Raw genomic sequence first — 26,823 nt, 5'->3', positions numbered from 1 at the left:
CTTTTGTAGGAGTCCTGTATTTGTATTACTTAACTGTATAAGTAAGTACATATTAGGGAAAAAAAGGAAAAATTTACAATTGCATATTGCTTTAAAACAAAATATTACGACTTGTATTTGCCTAAGTTAGAGGTTAAAATCTTCATCATTCAAAAAATATGTGTGTCAGTACTTAACTCGAGATATCTGTCTTGCAATTTCCTCATATGCATTATTTTTCTTCATTTTATTGTGGTATTCCACAGTGCACAGGCATGGGTTTAATTCATATAAATGATTTAACTAGCAAACAACTTTTCTCGGCCAGAATACCATGTTTAACCATAATATTTTCGAATTGCATTGGTCAATTCCTTCAAAGAATTGTAAAGTATTCGATCGATTAGAACATGTTCTTATTTACTTTCAAGACAATACAAGATTTTTAAAGTATTGTAAGTGATTCAACAATAAACTTCTGAAGTGTTAGCAAGCATTGAAAAGCCTTGTGAAGTGGTGAATTCGACGAAAATTTGATCGTGTACATGCAGCTTAAATCTAACTGACATACCAACAACCATCTACTCATGCCTCAGGTCTTTTAATATAGTATGAGGTCAAAGGTACTTGTAAGTAATGTACTCTAACATGTACTTACTTGTGATTCAGTGTGGTGTTTGCCTGACTTCCTGCACTTCCTCTTCTTGCTGATTTCCATGTCCTCCTGCAGGTACAAAGGTGCCACTGACACGCCCAGCGTGGCTGGCATCATATGCGGTTTCAACCATCCAACCAGAGGTGTGACACCAGGAATATAGTGAGCTTGTGAGTGGTAGAATAACAAACCATCCAATTTGGGGCCGTCACATCCAAACAAACTCTCTACGCTCATAACATTCATCATTGTCAGTGTGTCACTCTTGTAATACTCAAGTGACATAAATGGATAAGCATTATCACTTGCGTGATTGGAGAAACAAGACGTTTCCTCCATCTTCGACTTCAGCCAATAGAATCTGAACTCTGTCTGCAGGATATAAGGGGGAAAAATGAGTGTACCAAAGATGACTCTTACTCTTTCATTATATGTTCTATGTGCTTAGCAACAATTCAGTGAATGTTTTTAATTGCCATTTAAAATATATACAGGTATGTACTGACTTACTGTGCACTAAAAGAAGTCACATTTCTATTTACTAGATTACACACAAAACTGTAGTTTTTACAATCTCAAAAATGAAAGAAATCGGAAAGAAAATTAAAAAAAAATAACCACAGAAAATAAATAATGTACTGCAGGAATAACTGCTTGGAAGAAGAAGAAGAAGAAGAAGCAGAAGAAGAAGAAGAAGAAGAAGAAGAAGAAGAAGAAGAAGAAGAAGGAGCTAATGACTGACTATTTTTTTCTCTGTGTGGTAAGACTGTCAATATTAATTCTTAAGACCTTGATCAGAAAATACATCTGCATGTTACCTCGCAATCACTAAGTTGCTGGTTGTTCCAAGCCAGTACATCCAGCACATAGTAGGTGTGATTTTTGAAACTCCATATACAATCAAGAATCGTACATCCTCTGCAGTCATTATGGTTACCACCAGGAAGAAGACTCTGGAATACTGCCATCTGATATCCACTTTTCGAATAAGCTCGTGTTTTTCCCTTAACAAAATAAAATCCGTTTCAAATTTGTGGAAATGGCTACTGAACTTATATGTAAAGAACTTAATATAATAAACAATAAAATATGCACATTATGTCGTCGTTAACTAATGCTGTTTTCTTGGCAATAAAGTCATTAACTCTCTTGCTCTCCAATATTTCTCACACACAGTGGATTTCGAGGAAAGGTCTGGCCATTGCACTATAATATGCAATAGTTTAAATTGTTATAAAGAGCAAAAATTTACCAGGATATTCAATTTCTGTTCACATAGTACCAGTCACAATATTTCAGACACATACCACAAATACAATTATTACCTGACATATAAAAGCATTTATTTATGCACACTTTATGGTGAAAACCATGAAATGCGAGGCATGTTACAATATGTCCAAAGTCGTAGTTCACTTACTTTCATTTTGGTGACAACACAGTGTCTGTTCTATAAAATTCCCTCCATATTTCTCTTTTCTTTTGACATCTTTCATCCAGCATCTTCGTTGAAATGTTGGTAGGAGGCAGGAGATGCTTCATTCTGTTGTCTTAGCCCAGGAAACTTCCCTTTGTTAGTTAATTCGTAAACCAGTCTTGAGAGAATATACAATATTTGACAGTCTGAGAACTGCTTTCAGGAACCAGGATTTTACCTTTTCCAAGGTAGGCAAGTCGTTTGTTGACAATTTAGGTCAGATGATTTCAATGCCATATGTCTTATGTTTTGTATGTCATATATTGATTTTATAACTGCTGCAGATCTTTCCTTACATGGGTCTTGAAGAATGTATTCGTCGTCTGTAGTGAAATACCTAAATACTTAAAGATATTTAGTATTTCCAGTGGGGAGAAAGTAGGGTGGAATGAGGAAAGTACATAAAAGTGAAAGAGTGGCCTGTAAACCGGAAGAAAGATAGAGAAGTGCAGTTAAGTAAAATAGTGGCTGATAACTGGTATAGAAAGAAAGAAAGAAGTGAGCAAATAAAAACTGAAAGGTGAAAGTAAATTTCGAGTTACTCGTAGTTAACGAAGTGAATAAGAAAGGGCTGTAATATGTATAATGTGAATGAGTAATTTGATAGTGTATAAAGTATGAAAAAAATCAAATAAGGCAGACTGTGGAATGGTAATGAAATTAATATATAGGATATTAATTGTGTAGTAGTGTAAAAAAAGAGTAGAGAGTTTATATTTGGAACACACTTTTCATCAGTTATCCAGATATCATATGAAAATTTTATTGGGGGATTTCAATGCTAAAGTAGGATGGGAGGATATTTTTAAACTGACTATTGGAAAAGAGAGCCTGCATATAACTAGTAATGATAATGGAATTAGGTTAGTCAACTTTGCCACATCAAAAAATGTAATTGTAAAAAGTACAACATTTCCACATAAGAATATACATAAACATACTTGGACTTCTTCAGATGGGTTGACACACAACCAAATAGATCACATAGATAAACGAAGACATACTAGTATAGTAGACATACGATCCTTCAGAGGGGCAGACTAATTCTGTCCATTATTTGGTAATTGGAGAATTGAGAGAAAGACTATCAGTAGCCAAGCGAGTACAGCAACAAGTAAATATTATGAGATTCAATATTCAAAAATTAAAAGACGAGAAAACTAAGCAACAATATCAGATCGAAATTTCAAATAGGTTTGCCACTTTAACAAGTTCTGATGAAATTGAGGAGGAATTAGATATTAATAGTGTGTGGGAAAATATCAGAGATACTATCAAAATTGCAGTTGAGCAAAGCATAGGTTATTATGAAACTAAAAAAAAGAAAGCGTGGTTTTATGAAGATTGTTGCATGGTACTTGAAAGAAGGAAACAAGCAAAACTGAAATTCTTACAGGATCCAGTCCAGGTGAATAGAGATAATTATTTCAATGAAAGACGGGAAGCAAGTCATACACTTAGGAACAAAAAGAGAGATTACTTGAAGGAAAAAACTCAATGAGGTAGAAACAAACGGTAAGAATAAAAACATTAGAGATTTTTATATAAGGGCATAAAGGAATTTAAGAATGGATATCAGGCAAGGGTAAACATGATAAAGGATGAGAATGGTGACTTGCTTGCATTCTCTCATTCAATCCTGAACAAATAGAAAAACTATTTTGGACAACTACTAAATATGCATAGGCCAAATAGAAATGATTAGGATGATATTCAAATACAAACTGCTGAGCCATTTATACCCAAACCCACACTTTCTGAAGTCGAAATTGCGATAGAAAATCTGAAAAAGTACAAGTCTCCAGGTATCAATCAAATTCCAGCAGAATTAATACAAGAGGGTGGAAAAACATTATCGAGTGAAATTTTTAAGCTTATACATGCTATTTGGGAAAGGAAATTGTACCTGACCAATGGAAGGAGTTCATAATTGTACCCATATTTAAGAAGAGGGAAAAGACTAACTGTAGTAAGTTTTGAGGAATATCACTTTTATTGACGTCATACAAAATTGTGTCCAATATTCTTTTGAGAAGATTAACTCCTTATGTAGATGAAATTACTGGGGATCATCAATGTGGTTTTAGATGTAATAGATTGACTATTGATCAGATTTTTTGTATTCGACAGATATTGAAGAAAAATGGGAGTATAAGGGCACAATGCATCAATTATTCATGGATTTCAAAAAGGCACAATGACTCAATTAAGAGAGAAGTTTCATATAATATTCTTATTGAATTTAGTATTCCCAAGAAACTAGTTCGATTAATTAAAATGTGTCTCAGTGAAACTTACAACAGAGTCCATATAGGCCAGTTTCTGTCTGATTCTTTTCCAATTCACTGCAGGCTAGAGCAAGGAGATGCACTATCACCTTTACTTTTTAACTTTGCTCTAGAATATGCCATTAGAAAAGTCCAGGAAAACAGGGAGGGTTTGGAATTGAACGGGTTACATCAGCTGCTTGTCTATACGGATGACATGAATATGTTAGAAGAAAATTCAGGAATTTTTATTTGAAGCAAGTAAGGAGATAGATTTGGAAGTAAAACCCGAAAAGACAAAGTATATGATTATGTCTCGTGACCAGAATATTCTACGAAATGGAAATATAAAAATTGGAGATTTATCCTTTGCAAGGGAGGAAAAATTCAAGTACCTTGGAGTAACAGTAACAAATATAAATGACACTTGAGAGAATATTAAACGCAGAATAAATATGGAAAATCCCTGTTATTATTCGGTTGAGAAGCTTTTAACATCCAGTCTGCTCTCAAAAAATTTAAAAGTTACAATTTATGAAACAGTTATATTACTGGTTGTTCTGTATGGTTGTGAAACTTGGACTCTCACTTTGAGAGAGGAACAGAGATTAAGAGTATTTGAGAATAAGGTTCTTAGGAAAATATTTGGGGCTAAGAGAAATGAAGTTACAGGAGAATGGAGAAAGTTACACAATGCAGAACTTCATGCATTGTATTCTTCGCCTGACATATTTAGGAACATTAAATCCAGACGTTCGAGATGGGCAGGGCATGTAGCACATATGGGCGAATCCAGAAATGCATATAGAGTGTTAGTTGGAAGGCCGAAGGGAAAAAGACCTTTGGGGAGGCCAAGACGTAGATGGGAGAATAATATTATAATGGATTTGAGGGAGGTGGGATATGATGGTAGGTACTGGATTAATCTTCCTCAGGATAGGGACTGATGGCGGGCTTATATGAGGGTGGCAATGAACTTCCGAGTCCCTTAAAAGCCATTTGTAAGTAAGTAAGAGAGTTTAGATAAAGAAACTCAGAAAAGTGAAAGAACAATCATGAGGATTATAGAAATTTAGGAAAAACAATGTGGAAATATGCAATATATTGTTGTTTGTTTAGTCAACTAACCAAAGACAGGTTTGAGCCTGATAAGTGACACTAATAAGGCATCACTCATGAGGCAACTAAGCCAGGAAAAATAATGGGGTAGGATGGCCAGTTCCTTTGCAATATAAGTCATTGTATTATTAGGAGTGATATTTTAGTGAGGCAGGAGAGTTAAAAATTATATAACGGTGGACAGGAATACATAAATGTGATGGTTCACCATGACTAACCAATATGTAATGCTGATTAACAATAAAAATATATCATTTCCAGTGGGCAGTTCTTAAGAGTTACGATGTTTTCTGCTGCTATTTCTCCTGCCTCCCGCCTTCTCCTGGAGATGATTTGTACAGTTAACCTTTCATTATTTTGAAGTTACTGTCGTCTGCCCAAACTGATATGGTATTTAATGCATCCTATAAGTCTAATGTCTTCACTGATGCCAGGACTATGTCGTCTGCATATATACAAAGTGAAGATTCTGTTTGCTTATTCTTGTACTGCATTCATGATATTGAGAGTTGCAACACTGAACAAGAGAAGGCTCAGGTTGTCTCTTTGCAATATGCTATTTGTTTGAGTGATCTCTGACGATGATGAGATTGAGTCACTTATTACTACGAGTATTTTGTTGTATACCAGGATATTTCTTAGCATTTTTACCATCACGTGTGCCCTTCCTAAGAGGAATTAATTTTCTCTTCCTGTCGAGCAGATTGAAGGCTTTTTCAGAATCTATAAAGACAGAGTACAGCCTTCTCTTTTAGTGTTTTAGGGCTTGTTCTGTATCCTCCATCAGGTTATTTATTCAATGTGTGAAGTGTGCTTCTTTACTGTCTGAATCTCAAATGCTTCTCTGGAGCAGGTGGTCAATTTCTTGTGCGAGTCTGTTAGTAACAAGTTTTGTATTTCAACATATTGCTCTCTAGAGTTATGTCCCTGTTAAATTATTTTATCAAGCATATGCTCTTACAGTGTCAACAAAATATAAATGTGTGATTAAAAACCATCAAACAAAAACTTAAAGCTGTGAGAAGAGTGGAAAATGGAGCGATATTATGAAACATGGCAGTAAATTATGAAGTTGGTGTCCCAACTGTCCCAGATTGGGTAAGATCAAAATCAGAACTTCTTGAGCATTCCTCTGAAATACCAAACCGTAAAACTATGAAAGAAACACAGCTGGAAAAATTTAATGAAGCTGTATTTCTCTGGTTTACCCAACAACGTGCAAAAGGATGTCATTATCTGGTTCTATAATTTAAAAAAAAAGGATAAATTATTAGCAGAGATTTTAGAGGAAGATGTCAGTGCTAGTTCTGGCTGGTTAGATTGAGTTAAAAATACATACGGCATGTCAGTTACATCTAAGTGGAAAGTGTATTATATATTATAATAAAATGCATGCTTTTACACTGTTACAAATATTAATACTGTAACATCTTCCTTTCACTAGTGAAAATATTACCCACGGATTATTAGGAAAAAACATGTTATCCAAAATGGCTCTGCTCCTCCTTTAGTTTGTGGTCCTACAACAGCATTTTTTTAGATTACAGTGCTCCAAGCAGCTAGCAACTAGGAGTACTGGGGCAATAGACTGTGCTGGTACTATTTCACATTGTTGCAAAGACAAGTTGTGTAAACTGTGAAATATTTGTTACCAGTTGTGATAAATGTCAATAACTAAAATAGAATAATTAGAATAATATGGGACAAGACGGAGACGTTTGTAAGGTTGTTTCAGATATAGAAAAGTTGAAGTGTATAGGTTCAAAATAGGCCTATTTAACACCAAAGACTCTCAATGTATTACTTAACTAAACTAGAGGGAAATGTGGTTTTAGATTTAATAATAAGGTATATTCATTTCTTATGAATCAAATATCTAGTATTTTTGATGGCAGTGCTTATAAATTTAACTGTGGAACATTAATTGCTAAAGCTCTTCTCGATGTACCTGGTTTTCTACAAGAGTGTTGTGAAGAAACTAAACTGTTGCTTTTGAAGATATTTGTCAGTGTTAGATTGGACTATATAATTAAATTTCACAATGAAATGCTTCAGTCTAATCGAAAGAACACTAGACATTTACAGTTGTTATTTTTATGTATTATTTTATTACAGTCGTAGAAAAATTAAGTCTGCTGTAATAAAAATCATTGTTTTATTTTCAATTCTGATGTGATTATTATTGTTTGATCTCATCCTACTTTGATAACTAGGCCTACATTACAAGTACCGGTACATGTAAGTTACACTCATTAATTCATATTTCCATTATTATTATTATTATTATTATTATTATTATTATTATTTTGTTGTTGTAATGGTAATTATCAGTGGCGTATACTGGTTAAAGGGTTTGGGCTACCACTGACCCTATTATTACACAAAATATATCTAACAATTATTTTAATTTTAATTACTATGGTAAAACTAATAATACAAAATTATTACATTATGTTATATTATAAACTTTTTCTTTTGTAATTTCCTTGGGCTACCGCCGGTAGCCTGGGTAGTCCGCAAAATACGCCCCTGGTAATTATAAATTAATGTTTTATTAGTTTCTTAGTTCATTATCGCCCCCCTCATTCAAGGTTATAGTAAATTTCAGTTCGTTTTGCATAGACACTTAAAAACAATATTATTACCAGGGAACGGATTTATATGGACTAAAAATATATGAAATATGTAAATATATATGTAGTTATTTTTACCAAAATATGGAATTAAATATGGATTTTTACCAAAATATGGAATTAAATATGGACTTAAAATTATAAAAAAATGACTATGTACGTTAAATATTGGTACATTTTAATCAAACTAAACAAAAAATATAATGGACGTACCTTATCTTCCAATGTAGTTTCAACAAAACACAATTTTTATTGTCTGTTACCATAACAATAGGTTACAAACATATCTTTCAAGTGCTGAAAAGTGAATCTTCTTCTATTGTCTCTGAGGATAGATTTATACTGACTAAAAGAGCGTTCGACGTCACAAGAAGTAACTGGTACATAATTCAATTTCACAATGTCTGCTGGGGATAAGTCCAAGTTAATCTTCACTGTTGATTCACCACTCATCACAGCAACAACCTTTTGTAGTTCTTCATATCCAGGGTTTTTTGAAAGTACAGTGTCCACCTTAGCTCTTACTTCATCTGCAACTTTACCTCTACCACGATTCAGTTGTTCCACAGTACTATTTATAATTTCAAAACTTTCAGATAGTGAAAGGTGCCTATTTTGGAGACTTTTGAGCGTTTTTATGATGCATGAAAATGTATGCTGAATGTGAGCTAAGTCATTCTTCACACTAATGTCACAGGTAACTGTTTTCGCAGTATCAATTGAGACTGCATCTTCAGAGTCCAATGCAAGGAGAACATTGTTAATAGAGTCTATATGTTCGGCATAATATTCAACTGCTTCTAGCCATGTACCCCATCTAGTTAAAATTGGCTTTGGTGGCAATGGAATTTCAGGGTACATTTCTTTCAACACGTTAACTCTACTGGGAGCTTTGAGAAATACTTTTTTCACTGATGAAATCAACAAATCTACTTTAGGGAAATTGTCTCTGACCACTTCTGCCACACGATGAAATGCATGCGCCACACAAGTAAAATGAGTCAATTTAGGATATACAACAGATAATGCTTGTCCAGCTTTGACCATATAAGGGGCAGCATCGCTAATAAAGAATAACACATTATCGTACATAATACCCTTTGGCCACAGGATACCCATAGCTTATAGTTTTGTTATTGCACTTTTCTAGAACATCACAATGTAAAAGAATTCGTTCAGAATATTGTTCACTTAACAAACCGATAACTACATTACCAACAAGTCTACCTTCTTTGTCGGGAGTCTCATCAATGGAAACCCAAATTGAACTATCTTTAATTTCATCTCTTATCTTCTGTATTGTCTCATCGTAGATGGATGGAGCATACGTCTTCCTAAGTGTTACTCATCCGGGATTGTATGTTGAGTATATTTTTCAAGGAATTCCCTGAAGACCTTATTCTTTAGTTTGTAGAGAGGAATATCAGCAGAGATGAGAGAACGGCACAGGTCGATGTTAAACTCAGATCTTACATTCGATGTTGTTGGTTGTGTTAAAAACAATTGTCTCTGCTTGGAATTTAGTTGTTTGTTGGCCTGATGTTTACTAGTTGTAATGTGTTGTTGCACCAGGAACTTTTGTGTAGATGATACTGCACACTGACACAAATTACAAAATAATATTTTATTGTCAGTTGATAAACCATCTTCTTTAAATTCTGAAATGTAACTTGTTAGTTTTGATTTTAAATTGACTGAATGACGTACTTTTGGCATATTTACCGTCTTTATAGTATGATTTACAAAACTGAACCTATGTGTACTCTGACTGGCATTTAACTGTTGAGCTGCACAACTGAAGTCTGTTAAAAATTTTAAATTAAATTAATACAGTTTTGTAACTTACTTTCCCATTGTTGATAGGACTGCTAATTTTCAAATAACTCTGATGTTAAAGGGATTACTGAACATGTGTTTAAATCTCTATTGTTGAAATGTATTTTTAAAAGTTAATGGAATTTTGTTTTGTTTTATTGTTAAACCTAATATAATATGGACTGTTTTATATGAAATATGGAAAATATATGGAAATTAACGAAAATATGTACTAAACTCTAAAATATGGAAAAATATGGAAAATAAAAGTAGGATTTTTCAACCCTACACATTGTGAAACATAAAGATAATGCAAAATATAAATTATATTAGCTTTATAAGTAAATATGTATTTACATATAAATCCTTTCCCTGATTATTACTATTCTTGTATCTTCAAGATTGTGGTTGAATTTAATATACTTCAAGAAAATAATAAATATGTGAACCTTATGTATTTAATATTTCACTAATAATGGGAAGGTGTTAATTTTTCCAAAAGAACATAATAACGAAAGTAAAATATATTTTGTTGTCTGCTAGGGAGAGTCTGTGATGAACTTAATAGTAGCTAGCCACTTGGATCGCTACTATTGCCTCAACTGTCAACAGATGCATATTCCCTACGTATTGAGCTTCGTGACTGTATATACTAGAGTGTGGTTCTTCTGTACTTGTAAATAATACTGAACAATTTTTAGCTGTAATCATATATGATGTAGGCTGTAAGTTACTTGCCACTTGTATATTTGTGAAAACCTACAACAAAGTACAAACTACACAAACAGTTACTAGTAAGTTTCGTGAAATTCCTGTTCTTAACCTAAACATGCAACTGTCAACTGACTGTGTATTATACCATTTACTCAACCTACTGCAGTAGCCACAATCAACGTTCTGCGACCCACTGGACATGGAACCATGTACCATAACTGTTCAAAATCCTCTGGAATATTCAACAGCCATTCAGAGAACATCAACAGGTTTTTATATACATTGTGTTGTTTTCGTTTGGCCTGCAAGAAAAAAATTTGAATTCATTTTTATATTTTATTTTAATCACATAAAAGTTATGAGTTATCATTTCAATAAAATTCACTTCACCTGAATTTCTGACCATTCCATGTCATTTTCCTCAGCAAGGGCGACTACTTCCTCTATCAGTCCACGGTTCTCATTAAATAACTCCCTTCGCTTCCTGTTTTGATATTAAAAAAATTAATATAGTACCAACATCTAAGAACAATGTATAATGTTAGATGGTGTAAACAAAAGGACATTTCTTTCTTCAAAATAGATATAGTAAGGTAAAATAGAACTAAACATCACCACTCCATTAATATATAATATACTGCAGAGTGTATTTTTTATAGGGGATGCGTGTTGTGACTGCATTATAGGACAACTGTGCTAAAACAAATGCAGCCACTGGCATAGCTCAGTCGGCAGAGTGACTTGCCTACTGATCCGGAGCTGCGCTCGGGCATGGGTTCGATTCCCACTTGGGCCGATTACTTGGTTGGATTTTTTCTGACGTTTTCCTCAACCATAAGGCGAATGTCATGTAATCTACAGCGAATCCATGGCCCCATCTCGCTATTATAAATTTCATTGATGCTAAATAACCTAGTACTTGATAGAGTATCATTAAATAACCTACTAAAAAAAAAGCCTACAAATTTTTTTTCCAATTATCAGTAGTTGATTCTTGCTTTGAATAGTCTCCAAATATACAGGGTTTCACGTCTAATGATTCGTGCTTTAGGAATCAGTTTTATAGGCCATTTTGAACATAAAATATCGTATGGACATGGGTTTGATTATGATTAGTATGAAAGTTATTCGTAAAAATCCAAACGTCATACTGTGAATCAGACTTTGTAGTCACTTGCATCGTAATACAAATATTGGAATGTACACTAAACAACTACCTGGTAAGGTTTATCTTGTCTCAGTAGCAATAAAACCAAGTCCCTTCAAATGAGGGTGGAGATTATAGGAGGGTTGTGAATTTTCAAATTCCTTTCAAAATCTTGTTATTGTACAGGGTACCGGAACTCAATTTCTTGAAAGACAAGCTCAGTGACGAAACTATACAGTACGAAGAGAGATATTTTGTTACTTTATTTTGCGCTACAGAATGTATCAACTAGTCCCTTCCGCCATTGGCATCGCTTCACTCCCCCCATCGCAATAACAACACAGACGAGGTAAGACATATCTCCTTTCTCTCTCTTTTCACAGTGAGACAAGATTCATCACACAGACTTGTGCTGTGATGTAAAGTAAGGGGGGGGGGGAGGGGTGGTTAAGATAGGAATGTCCCATACTGTGCATGCCGAGGTACAGAACACTATGTGCGTCATTCACATCGTGCAGCCAAGTGCATTGAAGTGGGAGGAGGGAATTTGAAAATCTGCTTCCAAACTGAGGTATGTTTATTTTATGACTAATACAATATTTGTAATGCATATTTCTGTATATTTTAAGTGAATAATTCTTAGTTCTACTCAAAACCACTGTCACATTCATAGGATTCAATCTGCTGTAACTCCTTAATGGCTGATATAATCAGATCATAATTTATCTACTTTACTTTTCATTGTAGTCACTGCTTTTCAACAGAAGAGTCAGGCAATAAAGTCAACAACAAGAACAACTGGGTGCTACAGCATTCAACCAGTATAGGGGTATATTGTGATTGATTAGCACAATGATCCCCCCAGCTGTTATAGTTGGTTTTCATAACCGCGTGTTGACTACCTACTGTAGCTTCCCAAATGCATCACGATGCTGGGTGGTCACTGGTCCCATACACTGGTCGTGAGTCCTGGCACACATACAAATGCATTGAGGAATGCTCATGTAATGATTATACAGGAATGGGCAAAAAATTATTACCACTGAAAGGGGAACTTTTAATGATGCGTTTAATAAACTATACACTATAAATATAACTAAAACAATCCTTCTACCTGTGATCCTTGTTTGTTAATGGATGCATACATTCTTTCCACCATTGAATCTGTAACTTTTTGACACATTTCTAGCGGTTTAGTACGAATAACTTGTAATATGTGTTCTTTACGGTCATGAATATCATGAGATTTCATTTTATATTCCCCATAACCAAAAGTCGCAGAGACATATGTCAGGGCATCTTGCCGGACATAGTAAAGGCCAGCTCTATCAATTCAATGTTCACCAAATGCACTTGTGAAAAATCTCTTCAACCTCTACATGGAAAATTATATCAACATTTGAAAGTGCTTGTACAATTTATAGGTGGTAAGACTTCGTTTCCAAATTCAAATGGAGAGTTCTGTAAAGTTATCATTGGGAGATACAGGTTCCCAGTGGTAATAAAGGAGTTGGTTTCCGTGGGCTGGTCGGGATTGATTCTTGAATGTGTATGATGTTATTTTCCATTTGAACACTTCTACTTTGTCCACTGTTTCCCCTACAGTCATTTGCAATTGATGCTGTTCACTCAAACCAGGATAGTTACATGACTTGGGGGATATTTTTTATAGAGGTAGGATATTTTCGTAACTTTTTTTAGCACTTGATATGGCCAACTACGTTGCAACCCTAGAGCTTCAGGCCCACGAGGGGATAGGAATGGATAGAAGCTGAGAGGTACAAGATTCCTAGATGAAGCAGCAACACATTTATGGCAATCATCACAATCAGACTCTCATTAATTAAATAAACAAACAAAGAAATAAATACACAAAAAAACAAACACACAAATAAACACACAAACAAACAAACACACAAAGAAATAAATAGACGAACAAAGAAATAAATACACAAACAAAGAAATAAATACACAAAAAAACAAACAAAGAAATAAATACACAAACAAAGAAATAAATACACGAACAAATAAATAAATACACAAACAAAGAAATAAATATACGAACAAAGAAATAAATACACAAAGAAATAAATACACAAAAAACCAAACACACAAACAAACAAATAAATACCACTATTTAGTATTTACCCATTCACTTACTGGATTTCATTATACAAAAAAAAATCATGCTAATATGGGTTGAAAGATGTTGGAATGAGGAAGAGAGGAGAGAAGTTTGAGAGGAGGAAATGATGCTACTTCGTCCCCCCCCTCACCCAGAAAAAAATCGCGAATTAACCACACGCAAATTATCGAGAGTCGACTAAGTTATATAATTATATACTCTATCAAAAGGACTTGAGACTTATAGGCAAACTTTAGTGAGTATATCTGTAACACCTACTCTATGAGTAGCTTCTTTATGCCACTGATATTCTTTGCTTTGAAGTAGGCTAGCTGCAAGAATCTCATTGCTACTGCGACTGAAGTTGATAACAAAGCATTCTATTTGTGGTTGCAACAAACCTTGTTTCAATACACTGTTTTTCAAGTCAAGAACGTAACAACAAACACACTCCATTTACTCTCCCAACCTATGAAAATTTCCGTGTGCACAACTCCCATATATCATCCAGTTTTAATGTTACATTACGCTGTATCACCCATTTTTTTTTCCTTCAGAGGAGGGCCCGCATGCAAGCACCACAACCTTAGGCTTATTGTGCAACCTCCTTTTGTTGGAATGATTGTTGAATCCATTAGGATCACTTCTTCAAGTGCTTGATTCACTGCATAGTGTCATCATATCGATTCAGATACAGCAACCATCCCTTTGTTTTACACCATCCAATATTTTTTATCCAAATCTGGGTAAAAAGCTGGCAGACGAAGTACAATATGAATACGTTTTTTATTATTATTCTTTGCTTTGAAGTAGGCTAGCTGCAAGAATCTCATTGCTACTGCGACTGAAGTTGATAACAAAGCATTCTATTTGTGGTTGCAACAAACCTTGTTTCAATACACTGTTTTTCAAGTCAAGAACGTAACAACAAACACACTCCATTTACTCTCCCAACCTATGAAAATTTCCGTGTGCACAACTCCCATATATCATCCAGTTTTAATGTTACATTACGCTGTATCACCCATTTTTTTTTCCTTCAGAGGAGGGCCCGCATGCAAGCACCACAACCTTAGGCTTATTGTGCAACCTCCTTTTGTTGGAATGATTGTTGAATCCATTAGGATCACTTCTTCAAGTGCTTGATTCACTGCATAGTGTCATCATATCGATTCAGATACAGCAACCATCCCTTTGTTTTACACCATCCAATATTTTTTATCCAAATCTGGGTAAAAAGCTGGCAGACGAAGTACAATATGAATACGTTTTTTATTATTAAGCCTATTTGATTCATTTTACAATGCTTTGTCGACTGGGATGGTTATCTAGCATCTAAATGAAATGAAGGTGATAATGCCAGTGAAATGAATCCAGTGTCCAACACCAAAAGTTACCTGACATTTGCTCTTATTGGATTGAGGGAAAACCCTGAAAAAAACCTCAACCAGGTAACTTGCATTAACGAGGATATGAACCTGGGCCTGCTCGTTTCACTGTTAGACATGCTAATCATTACTCATGTAATGACCATGTTTGCTGAGGATTTGATCTGAAACGAATTTCTTTGCTTTCGTCTTATGAACCTTCATGAGTGCATACAGTTTGGCCTTGAACATATCCTCAGTGAATGAGATGTTATTCTGTGTTAACCAGTTCTATATCTTCTACTTCTTTATATTAGAGGGCTTATCATACTGGACATTGTGATATGATGCATTTTCTATCACCAAAACTGAGCAAGGTAGCATATTTGGAAGAAAAATTTCTTTTATCCAGTGCACACAATTAGTAGCATTCGTTTCTTCATGCTAATCTCCGATAGTTTGGCTGGATTGAATATCATGAGCGCATTAGGTATGAAACTTTTTTCACTGCTGGTGTGTACAATAATGAGGTACTTTCCCTTGGATAAAGGTGATTTAAGTCCATGTGCACCATCATCTGACCAGGCTTTGGAGACATGTGGGAGCTGTGAATGTGGTTTCATCACTATTTCTTTTTTTTTCAATTCATTTCATTTATTATATTCCAAGATCTTACATTAGCAATGAAGCTAGTATATAATTGGTCTACTTTCTTGCTGGAATCTTGTGATGGCCATAAGTATGCAATACATGCAATGCGAAAGCTGCTCCTTTCAAGTACCGGTAGTAGGCACCTGTTGGTTTCCATTTTCTTCCATCAATACCTCAATTTATTTTTAATTTTCTTCAAGATGGTTGCTTATCCCTTAAAGACAAAATCTTAACGCAATTTCGAAAGATCAGCTTTTACAGTGTGTGCTCTCTTTTCGACCTCATAAAAATTATTAATAGTATTGTGGAATTTGGGCATGGACAGAACCTTCTTCAGTTACAAGCCGGAGCAATACGTTGGCAACACTGTAATTAACTGTCATGCGAAGGCCTACGATACAGAACATGTGTTTGTGTTAATGCCTATTTTCAATGTAAATTAATGTTACAATATAAGTATGTGTCGATGGAATTATGTTCATGGTCGTACCAAACATTAATTGTTGATGTATTATAAACTAAGTGCGTGTTGGCGATAAAAACAAGACAATAAATGAAAATATGGCTGCAGTCTTTGCCAATTTTTACGGTTATTAATAATGACAAGGTGATTGACAATTCTTCTAAATATTGTATAAACTACATTTTTATAGTTTTACTTGTGGTTTGTGGTGTATCATAATCCTAGCCAAATTGTTGGGTCTCGCCTGCTATATCAATAAAGTTACGCCATTGATTTTCAAGTTCATTGTAAACAGCTGTTTTGTGATCCCATAAATGTTGTAGTTTTGTTGAAGATTCGCAATGCTTGCTATATGTCAGAACAATCTATAATTTGTAGATGCATACACTCACCTTGTTGGTTTTCAAGGTTTGTTTATTAATATTATTTCTTTTGTAATAAATTAGTTATAAAGAGCTTCAAGACTGTAATGTGACTGAAAGCAATAGGGTTTTTATCCTCAGTAAATTTGCAATTAGTTATTCTATCAGTTAAAGGCTTTGCATTTACAAAATCAGTCTTCGTGTTTCAGTTAAATTAAATCTTTTTTTTACCTGTCCTACTATCTTTGATAATTTGTACCCACTCAGTAGGTGTATAAACATTTTTGCACTTTTTTTTTTTCTTCTCTATTAGCCCAAATTCCCTATCACAGGGTAGGCCTAGGTAACTATGACCTGAATCTAGCTATTTCTGTTCCATTTCTTTAACATATCTTTTGTGAATAGTTTGTAACCAAAAACACACTATAATATATTTTTGTTTTGGGCGAAACAGTTATCAGAATACAGAATTAATTTATCAATATTTTGGAGATTTTTAGAGGTATAATGAACTAAATGTGACACCTATTATTTCATCAGCACCATGACCTGCAATATTATTATTTTCCAACATTTTCATGTTATTTTCTTCATTTCCAACACTTAAGGCATCATTATTAACATGAACGTCAGCCAGATTTGTTGTTGTTACTCGTGACTTCATATTGGCTGTTCGAGGTTGGACCAATGTTGCATTCAAACACAATGGAAATTTTTAGGGCAAAGATTAGATGCTTTGTAACAAGCTACATGGTGAACTGGGCTATCCCACTTCGTAGGAAAATGGTTCACGTCAAAAGCAACAGATGGTGTCAATATTTAATTTTTCGCATGGAGAGTTAGACCACTGTTGCGCTGACCCCCTCAATTGGAAACCAGGGGGACTTTATTACGTAGGCTACTGTATCTTTTCCAGACAAGACTGGACTGTATCATTCAAGAAATAAGTGACACAGAGGCAAAGGTGATGGCTTTAAAATGCTGCAATGACACAAACTAATTTTCAAGGTATAGTAGGGAGCAGGAATATTGGCGGATGGAGGTATACCCCTTCATACTAACCCAACCCACGTTCCACCCGTACTTTAGCTGTAAACGTTCTTCGAAGGGTCGCTTCCGAAACATCTTTCACTCCTCGCTACGTAACCTAAAGTCTGTAACATCGAAATAGTGTTTATATATAAACACTGTCTGTGTGTCAGTATTTAGTGTAATTACTGTGCGCAGCATTTTAATTATTTCATTAAACAACATCACATGTGAACACGTCATTTGTTATCATACAAACTACTGGTATACAATATGCGACATGATTTTATAACTACTATACTGATATCGAATAGCATTCGTATTTTGAGGTGAATGAACTAAGAAAATCAGCTGAATTCATATCTTCCAAGTTCGACAGTCTTAGAGGAATTGGCGCACACAAGACATGAACTCAACTCCACGCAGAAGGAGATGAAGAGGCTAGTGCAAGAAAATGACCATCTCAAACAGGAAGTGAGTGATCTGCAGCAGTACACACGCAGAGACAATATAATGCTATTTGGAGTTCCGGAGATCGATGAACAATCAACTTATGAAGTCATTGACCAAATATCGGAAGTCATAGGCGGTAGTGAATTGGTGCAACATGATGTAAGCGTAGCACATAGCATACCATCCAGGCCAGGGAAGACGCGTCCGATTGTCATCCGCTTCACAAAGAGTAGAAGTCGTGATGAATGGCTCCAGCTGTTCAGAAATGAGGCCAAAAATGATGGCAGCGGTCCTGGGATTGCGACAAAGAAAATCAACAGGGACCTTCCGGCAGAAAGAATCACAGCAGGTGACCAACTGACAGCAGTGACCAGAGACCTTTTGAACAAAACAAGGGTTGCAAGAAAAGAAGAAGCCAGTCCCGTGAGTAAAATCACTGGTGTTGACGATGTAAATAATTTGTAAATAGTATTGTGTCGGTACTGAGGTTTTATTTTATATAATATAATTGACTTAACAATGGCTAGTAATACTATATTAAATGAAATCCGTCAGTGCAAATTTAATAATAATAATAATAATAATAATAATAATAATAATAATAATAATAATAATAATAATACTAACACAATGGTTTTTAACTATTTACTTCACTGCAATGAGTATATTGCCAATATACTATCAGATCTTAAAATATTTCACTTAAACTTATAGTGACCTAATTCCTGTTTTCCTCATTCTCTTAATAACCAGAATTTCAATCACATTACGAAAATTTTAATTTGTTGTATTAATTAAAGTTTTTTTAAGTATTCGTAAACACTATGAATAATTCCTTTCGCTTGGCTCTCCGTATCCGCTCCCTTTCTAGACATGTCGCTCAACTAGGCACAGAAGCAATTCCACTGTTAGTATTGAAAATTACTGTTTGAATATGTGCACGGTGAACAGACAACAGCTACGATGACTACTCTCTCAATACCCAACGATTGGCTTGCAAGCAACTACACCCGAACGCATCGACACACTGCCAGTCAGCCATCCCAATGCACAGGTCAGAAGAGAGGGGGTGGTACGTGCAAAATTATGCTAAGTACGACCCGCCAATATCTTTGCTCCCTACTATAGGTGAAATGGTATTAGTTCAGTAACCAGATCTCATTTCTTGTTAGCAACCTTCATGTAGCACCGTTCCTGATTAATCATCAAGTACTATTTCTTTATTTCACTCCATCATGAAACTGCGTAAATATTTCAACAAATGTTATTATATTAATCATTTACAAAATTACAAATATGGTAATACAGATTTAACCACACTGTCTATGGCAAAGTTACGTACAGTTTTATGAGAAGATAGATTAAAGACAAGTTGACACAATGTCAGAGAAAAATAACCCTACAGTTAGTGACAAGGTCAGGTAGAGTTTGATGAGGAGATAGATTAGCGACATGTTGACCAACTACCAGTGACAAGTGGCCCCACTCTCACTTACAAGGTTAGGTAGGATGCCATGAGGGAACAAATTAGTCACCTGATAACCTGACAAAACTCTGTTGATAAAAACTATTTTAAAGGTTGTTTTATTTAAAGACGCAACTGCTGAGGTTATATCAGCGTCACCGGTGTGCTGGAATTTTGTTCCACAGGAGCTCTTTTACATGCCAGTAAATCTGCTGACATGAGCCTGTCGCATTGAAGCACACTTATATGCCACTGACCAGGGCTGGGATTGAACCCGCAACCATGGGCACAGAAGGCTAGAGCTATACTGACTGCACCACCTAGGGCGACAAAACTATTTTATTTTGTGGTATTTTGTGTCCCTAAAAATGTTGCCATAATAATCCTACTGAACTGGTACTGATGCATCTGATGAAAATAAGCATAGTTTCAAGATTTCACATCTTGCCAAAATCTCTTTGATTGGTTCAGGAGATTGTCTACAGTAGAGTTAATGATTACAGATGCAGAAGGCTAAATAGTCATAAACGGTATTGTTTTTATGGTTTGCAATTAAGAAGTCCACTTAATATCTAGAAAACATTTTAATTTCTTAATTTTTAGCATATCATTGATGTAATAGTCCAATTCAACTTTCAACTTACAAGGTTTGAAGTTTGAAGGGTCAATATAGAGTAACCATCAGCCACTGAACAAATAGGTATTGCACACTTTTATCACTGCCAATGTGGCGCTATAAACCAATTTTCAATACTTTTATCATAACTGCAACACACTTCAATTCTTATTGTGCTATATAATATAATTATTACTACATTAACACATTTAATACATCACAAAATATACAGTGGACGAACTAAATGTAATTCACCATATTTCCTTTCTCGAATTACAATCCACTTCTACTAGATGGCTACTGGCACAAGAAGCAGGGCCGGCAATAAATGCAAACGAAATTATACTAAATGTGAAAAATGTCACTACAGGGTTAGGTTAGATTAGATTAGGTATGTAGTATTATTATTATGTTGGCGACACTGAAACCCACTGTTACATTAAAGAAATATGGCCGCATTCTTCATTCACTTGCGACGATTTTTGTATATAAGTAAGGTACATATTTAGAGCGGGTGGGGTGGGTTTACAGTTCTCCCAGTAATCACATAAATTTCTACTAATCAGTACTATAAATCCAAGGCATTTTCAAGGTATTTTATCAAGTTCCTATAGTTTTCAAAGATTTTGCTCAATTAGTTTTTATAATTCACTGAAAATGTAGCAAGCACTTCTTAGTGTCTCAACTACTGGTAGAGTAATGGATAGGCTACTTTCTTATGCAGTAGTAATATTTATACTGAGGAGTACACGTCTAATGACATCAATATCAGTATGTTATAATCAGGGTTGAGAAAAACCCGGGTATTTAAAAAAAGACCCAACCCAGTGGGTTTTACTGGGCTTTTATGGGTTTCTTTGGGTTTTATTGGGTTTTTCTCTAATGGGTATTAAATAGTTCAATTTCGTGACTAAGTGATTCAGAACACCAACATATTCTAAGAACTACTTCATGAGCAAAAACTGGTAAATTAAATAAGCAAAGATTGGTAAATTACACTAGTCAACAAATTTTAACTTTGAAAATTGTGCCGAAATGAAACATTGTTACTATCCACATATTTGCCATGCTGAATCCAAAAATGGAACCCATTTTTCAGCAGAACCCTCAGATTTTCAGTTATTACCCTTATTACACTTCTGAAAAGTTCGATACTAACTAAGCAGTTCCACATTTTTAATATCTAATGCAGAATGCATAAACATAATCTTTCACTATTATAGTGGTGTTAGTACTAAAAATTAAGTATCCTTCATGTTATAATGATGTAAATAGCTATTTACATTTACGTAGTGGAAGGCAGGCATCACTTTAAAACACTTTTTTGTGTGTGTTTTAATATTATCTTTTTGTATGAACGAGCAGTAATCACTCATCATAGATGGATCCCATCTCCCTTTATAACGGTATTCCATCTGTAAAATGTCTTGGTGAAAGCGTTCCCCTTGTTCGTCACTCACTGCACCCAAGTTTTTAGGAAAAATCTAAATGAGAATGCAGGAAGTGAATTTTGACAAATATCCTGTATCCAAAATTCTTATAATTTTGAAAGAGACTCTGAACTAGTCATTATTTTCTTCCTGCTTGGTGCTGAGGAACTCATTCACAACACTTTTAAATGACTCCCATGCTACACGTTCATTTGGAGTTAATTTTTCTAAAAAAATCGATCACGCATCATTTTTTTAACCTCAGGTCCAATGAATATTCCTTGTTTTAATTTTGCAGCACTCAAGCCAGGGAATAATCTTCGTAGATATTTGAAGCCTTTGCCTGTTGTGTCCATACCTTTCATAAAGTTCTTCATGAGCCCTAATTTAATGTGTAAAGGATGGAGATATATTTTTTGTGGGTCAACTAAAGGTTTAAATTTTACATTATGTTTCCCAGGAGTGAAATCTTCTCTTCTTGGCCATTCCTTGATTATATAGTGATGCTGAGTATCTCGGCTGTCCCAAAGGCACAGAAAAAAGCATATTTAGTGAATCCACTCTGCATTCCATGTAGAAGACTTTAAGATCCCGCAAATATGCCAACAATGTTTTTCACATTTTAATGACTTCAAGAATACGACGCATGTTTTCCTATGTTTCTTTCATTGCTGCACTGTATGCTACAGATATATAGGAAAGTTTATTACGATTGTGTAACAGAACGGCTTTCAGACTAATTTTAAAAGCATCTATAAATATGCGCCACTCTTCAGCATTATGTGTAATATCTAGTTTTAATCAGTCCATTTACATCGCTGCATGTACAAACTCCAGAATCTGTAACTATGAAAAATGATAATCGATCCTTATTTATGTTTGTAAATACTGAAACATTAGTATCTTTATCCATCACCTTCCATTCCTGAAGACGATATTCTAGAAGCTGTTTAGTTAAGTACAAATCACGTACCAGATCGTTGAATTCCACCTATGTTTTAAATGTGGCTTTTCTTCTCTCTCTTCATCTGGAGTGTAGACGTCATCCCTTGATGTAAAGGGCTGCACATCATCAGATGTCGTTATGTCAGATTCCGATTCTTCTTGCCATGTAGAAGGTGGAATGGGAACAGTTAAATTTTCTCCATGAGGTATTGGTCTTATAGCTGAAGGGAGATTAGGAAACTGAATGAGTCTCCTATTTTTTTAAGAAAATCCAGTAACATTGGTTAAGCAGAAATAACAGTCATCTTCGCGGTTCTTTTGTTCACACCATACCATTGGTTCGGAAAGTTTTACAACTGCGCCTTTGCTTCTTCATTTCATTTCACACAGAACAGTTCACACTACTAACAAAACCTCTAGACCCGATCTAACAAAATACAGACTGACTGTCTCTGTTTTCATTACCAGGCACCCTGTAAGACTATATTTTCTTTCAAGTATCAATAAACCATGATTCAGATTTGTCAAGTGAAGAGGGACTTGGTACATGTATACTAGGTATTGAAAAATGTGTATAAATTCTATATTTATAAAGCTAAATTATTGAAATTTATTTCATGTGTACCTTGTTAAATGGGAATACGTATGCACATATCGAAATTAAACGTAGGCTCCTGTGGCTTCCAACAGTTTCCTCAAGCGGCCGGTAATGGAATCCACAGTCTTCTGGAGGAAGTTGCGTGGGGCATTGGTGATAATGTCCCGAATCCGTGCTTCCAATTCTTTATTGTCTCTGGACGGATTGTGGCATTCCTTTCTTTCTCTGTATGGCACCATCTCTGAACGAAAACAACGGAATTCCACACTTCATAGCATGAAGTTCGTTCGCAAACAAACAGATGATCGACCATCTTTGCTATCATTGCGCAAACCACACCTCACGGCCACCATCTATACTATGGACGCGCAAAAGTTCAAACTCTATTTCATGATTTATATGAACACACAATTTTCATTATGGTTGCATCAATATTAAAAATTCCACAGCCAATTAATAATACCTAGTTACTTCACGCCAGCACTGTATTTATGGCTATTCATAAAATACAACATTGTTGCAGTGCTCGGAAACCTGACGTGATGGAAAAAATCTGATTACATATTCGTAATCAGCGCATCAGACTTGGTAACAATCAGCATTCTGTTTGTCAGCACAAAAAATGCTGTTGACTAGTGTTATTATTAAATATTCTTAAGTTGGCAGCCTGCACTTCCACTATCTTGCTAATATGTTAGATCCAAGATTCAGAGGGGCAAGAATAACTGCAGATCAAGAGGAAAGTGCAGAAAATTGGCTCACAGAGATTCATCCAGAGTGGGTGACAAGTGTTATGTCTTTTAGGATTGCTGATTCTGATTATTTTCCTGCTACTATGTTTTCTGACGCAGTTGTACAACAGTTCAGTCCAAACAAATGGTGGAAAATAATGGAATTGAAAACAACAAAAAAGGGGAACTTGCCAACAGGATTGATTAGCTTTGTGAAAAGTTTAATTTCTTGCCCTGCCAGCACTGCATCCATTGAGAGAATCTTCTCCTCCTATGGGCTTGTTTGGTCAAAGTTAAGAAATAAGTTAGGAGAGGAAAAAGCTGAGAAATTAGTGAAGATCTACAGATTTCTGCATGTTAAGGACTGAATTGTGATGTAGTTAATATTAATACCATTCTACAATAAAACACCGTGTTGATGAAAGTATTTTTTTCTTTATAATGAAACATTACCTAATTAATAACTTCTGCTGACAAATTGTTAGAGTAAATAAATATGATGCACCTTTTTGTAATATTTTGTATGTTGATTAAATTACGAGAAATAAATATATGGTTTTTTTTGGGTTTTGTGTCTGGTTTCATTGAAGGGGTTTTTTTTTAAAAAAAACCCATATGGTTTTTTTGGGTCGGGTTAAATTACAACAACCCTGGTTATAATACTAAATCATTCACTTTATAAAGAATATCGTCCAAGGACGAATAAAAAGCAATCAAATACAGAAAATCCATTAGCCTAAGTACCGGTACTTAAATTTACATGAACATATTAACATCATGGTAATTTCCCAGAATGTGTCGCTGCACAAAAATCAGTTTTACACTAAACCTAAACTTAATTATCAGAAATATACAAAATATAGTACAGGATGGAAGTGAAATAGCCTTGCAGATTTCCAGAGCAAATAGCTCATGTTATAGGCCTATGTAACAAAAAAACTATATCATATTGGTGGAAAGTTCATAGTTTTTCAGACAAATGTTTTTTTCCCAAAATGCTTAACAATCTCTTATTCGGTAATTATTGCGAGTAGGATCGTGATGTTTGTCTATATCGATAGGAAATCTAATAAAGAATAATTTAGCCCTCTAGCGTGTTTCAATAGCGTGAGCGGTTTTCATGTAAATTTAATTTTAAAAACCCCTAAATTCAAGCCATTGCACGAAGCGAGCAAGTGGCAACGTCTCGGCAGAATGCAACTTATATATGGAGACTCACAGAGTTCGTTGACCTCTTACATCTGTATCAGTAGTAGTGTGTATTAGCGACGATATTGCTGGACTGCTCAAACTTCAAATTTAATTATCTAATTAACCGTGCATTCAATCACAAAACTTAATATAGGTTTCCTATTCATTTACGTATACCCTAATGTCCCTTCCAAGCTGCAAGATTATTTCATTTCCACCCTGTGAATAAAATCAATTATTATCAGAAAAACTCAAGTGACATATCATTCTTTCTTACATAAACATTTTTTTTCTCAAGTACGCTATCGTTTGTCGTCTTTTAATGAGAAAAATGAACAAAATGACATGTTTCAAGGTCTGACCCAGAGCCTATAATGAACTCCTTTCTCACGTGTAAAGATATTAATAAGTCAGGAATGATTATGCTTCCACGTACTAATTTTAAGGATAAACTCCAGAACATGGTTTGCACCCTTTCCCTCTTACTTCAAAATTCCAACCTTGTGCACACAAAATAAATTATTGGCACTGAAAAGTGCCTTTTCGTAAATATAATGATGCGCATTCGACAAACGCAGACAAATCTGCTCTTTTTGGTATTTTAAGACATAATTTGGTAGGTGCAATCCGTATTCTAAAATTTTCCCAATTTTATAAATAACTCACGCTTTTTGTTCTTCAAGGAGGTGTCTCCTCCTTTCTTCTTGATCGGGCATACTGTCGCGTGCTTTGTATTGCGATAGTCTAGGATAAACTGTTTGACTACTTTTTAATGAAGGTGATGTAGATAAATTACTTGGATTCTCTGCCAATGAGTCCATAATTATCCGATATTAACAATCCTGAAATGTTTCATAAAATGAAAATATAACCTCATAATATGACAGCAAAGGGCATTCATGAAACAAGACATACCGGTAATACACAAAAAAGACATCAATGGAAACGAGTATTTCCTTCAGTAATTATACCAGAGAGCGAATGTTTAAAATATAATTTGAGCACAATATATTTAGACCTTCTAAATGGTATTACCTTACAAGAAAAAGTATTTTATGATTTAAAATGTAATTTCTAACCAAGCTCTCTTGTTTCTAACACAGTTCAAAACTATATACATTACTACCATCTGGATAAAGTAAAATTCCCTATTATTACGTGAGGTGAGAAACAAAACTGTATCAGAGTCGCCAACGGTAGCGGAATTCCACCTCCTATATAACCAGACACCCGTGTGCACCATTCTCGATTAAAATTTGACCATGGTTAAGTCGACACTTAACTTGACCATCTTCAACGCCAATTTGCGGAGTATCAATCTCGATCAAAGTTAAACAAGCGAGTTGATGATGATCAAATTTGATCACGGGTATGGGACTGATTATCTTGAATTGAACATGGTCAAGTCGAGAAAACCAAAATGGCGGCACGATTTGACGTACTTGATGGAATTGAAGATGAAATGATGTATCTTCAACATGCAAATCACTGCGGAAATAACAGAATTTTTGTTATTGTAGAAAGAGTAAGTTTGTAGATCAATAATAAAAATATTCTTTTTTCTCAAAATAGACTAATGTTTTATATATGT

The 26,823-nt window shown here is 34.8% G+C and overlaps 1 protein-coding gene across 1 annotated transcript in view; it reads right to left on the bottom strand.

Annotated features, from left to right (window-relative positions):
- LOC138710631 (snurportin-1-like) overlaps positions 1-26,359 on the bottom strand; it is a 29,182-nt gene extending 2,823 nt beyond the window's left edge. Inside the window, exons 1-6 of the mRNA XM_069841655.1 lie at positions 26,268-26,359; positions 25,899-26,074; positions 11,050-11,143; positions 10,821-10,961; positions 1,453-1,638; positions 638-1,006 (exon numbers count right to left, since the gene is read on the bottom strand). Of these exons, the coding sequence (XP_069697756.1) occupies positions 638-1,006; positions 1,453-1,638; positions 10,821-10,961; positions 11,050-11,143; positions 25,899-26,053 (945 nt within the window). The 5' untranslated portion in view covers positions 26,054-26,074; positions 26,268-26,359. The remainder of the gene's footprint in view (positions 1-637; positions 1,007-1,452; positions 1,639-10,820; positions 10,962-11,049; positions 11,144-25,898; positions 26,075-26,267) is intronic.
- Between the last annotated feature and the right edge of the window lie 464 nt (positions 26,360-26,823).

Source organism: Periplaneta americana, chromosome 12 (genome assembly GCF_040183065.1).
Source record: "Periplaneta americana isolate PAMFEO1 chromosome 12, P.americana_PAMFEO1_priV1, whole genome shotgun sequence".
Lineage (NCBI taxonomy): Eukaryota > Metazoa > Arthropoda > Insecta > Blattodea > Blattidae > Periplaneta > Periplaneta americana.
This window is presented reverse-complemented; position numbering and strand designations above follow the sequence as displayed.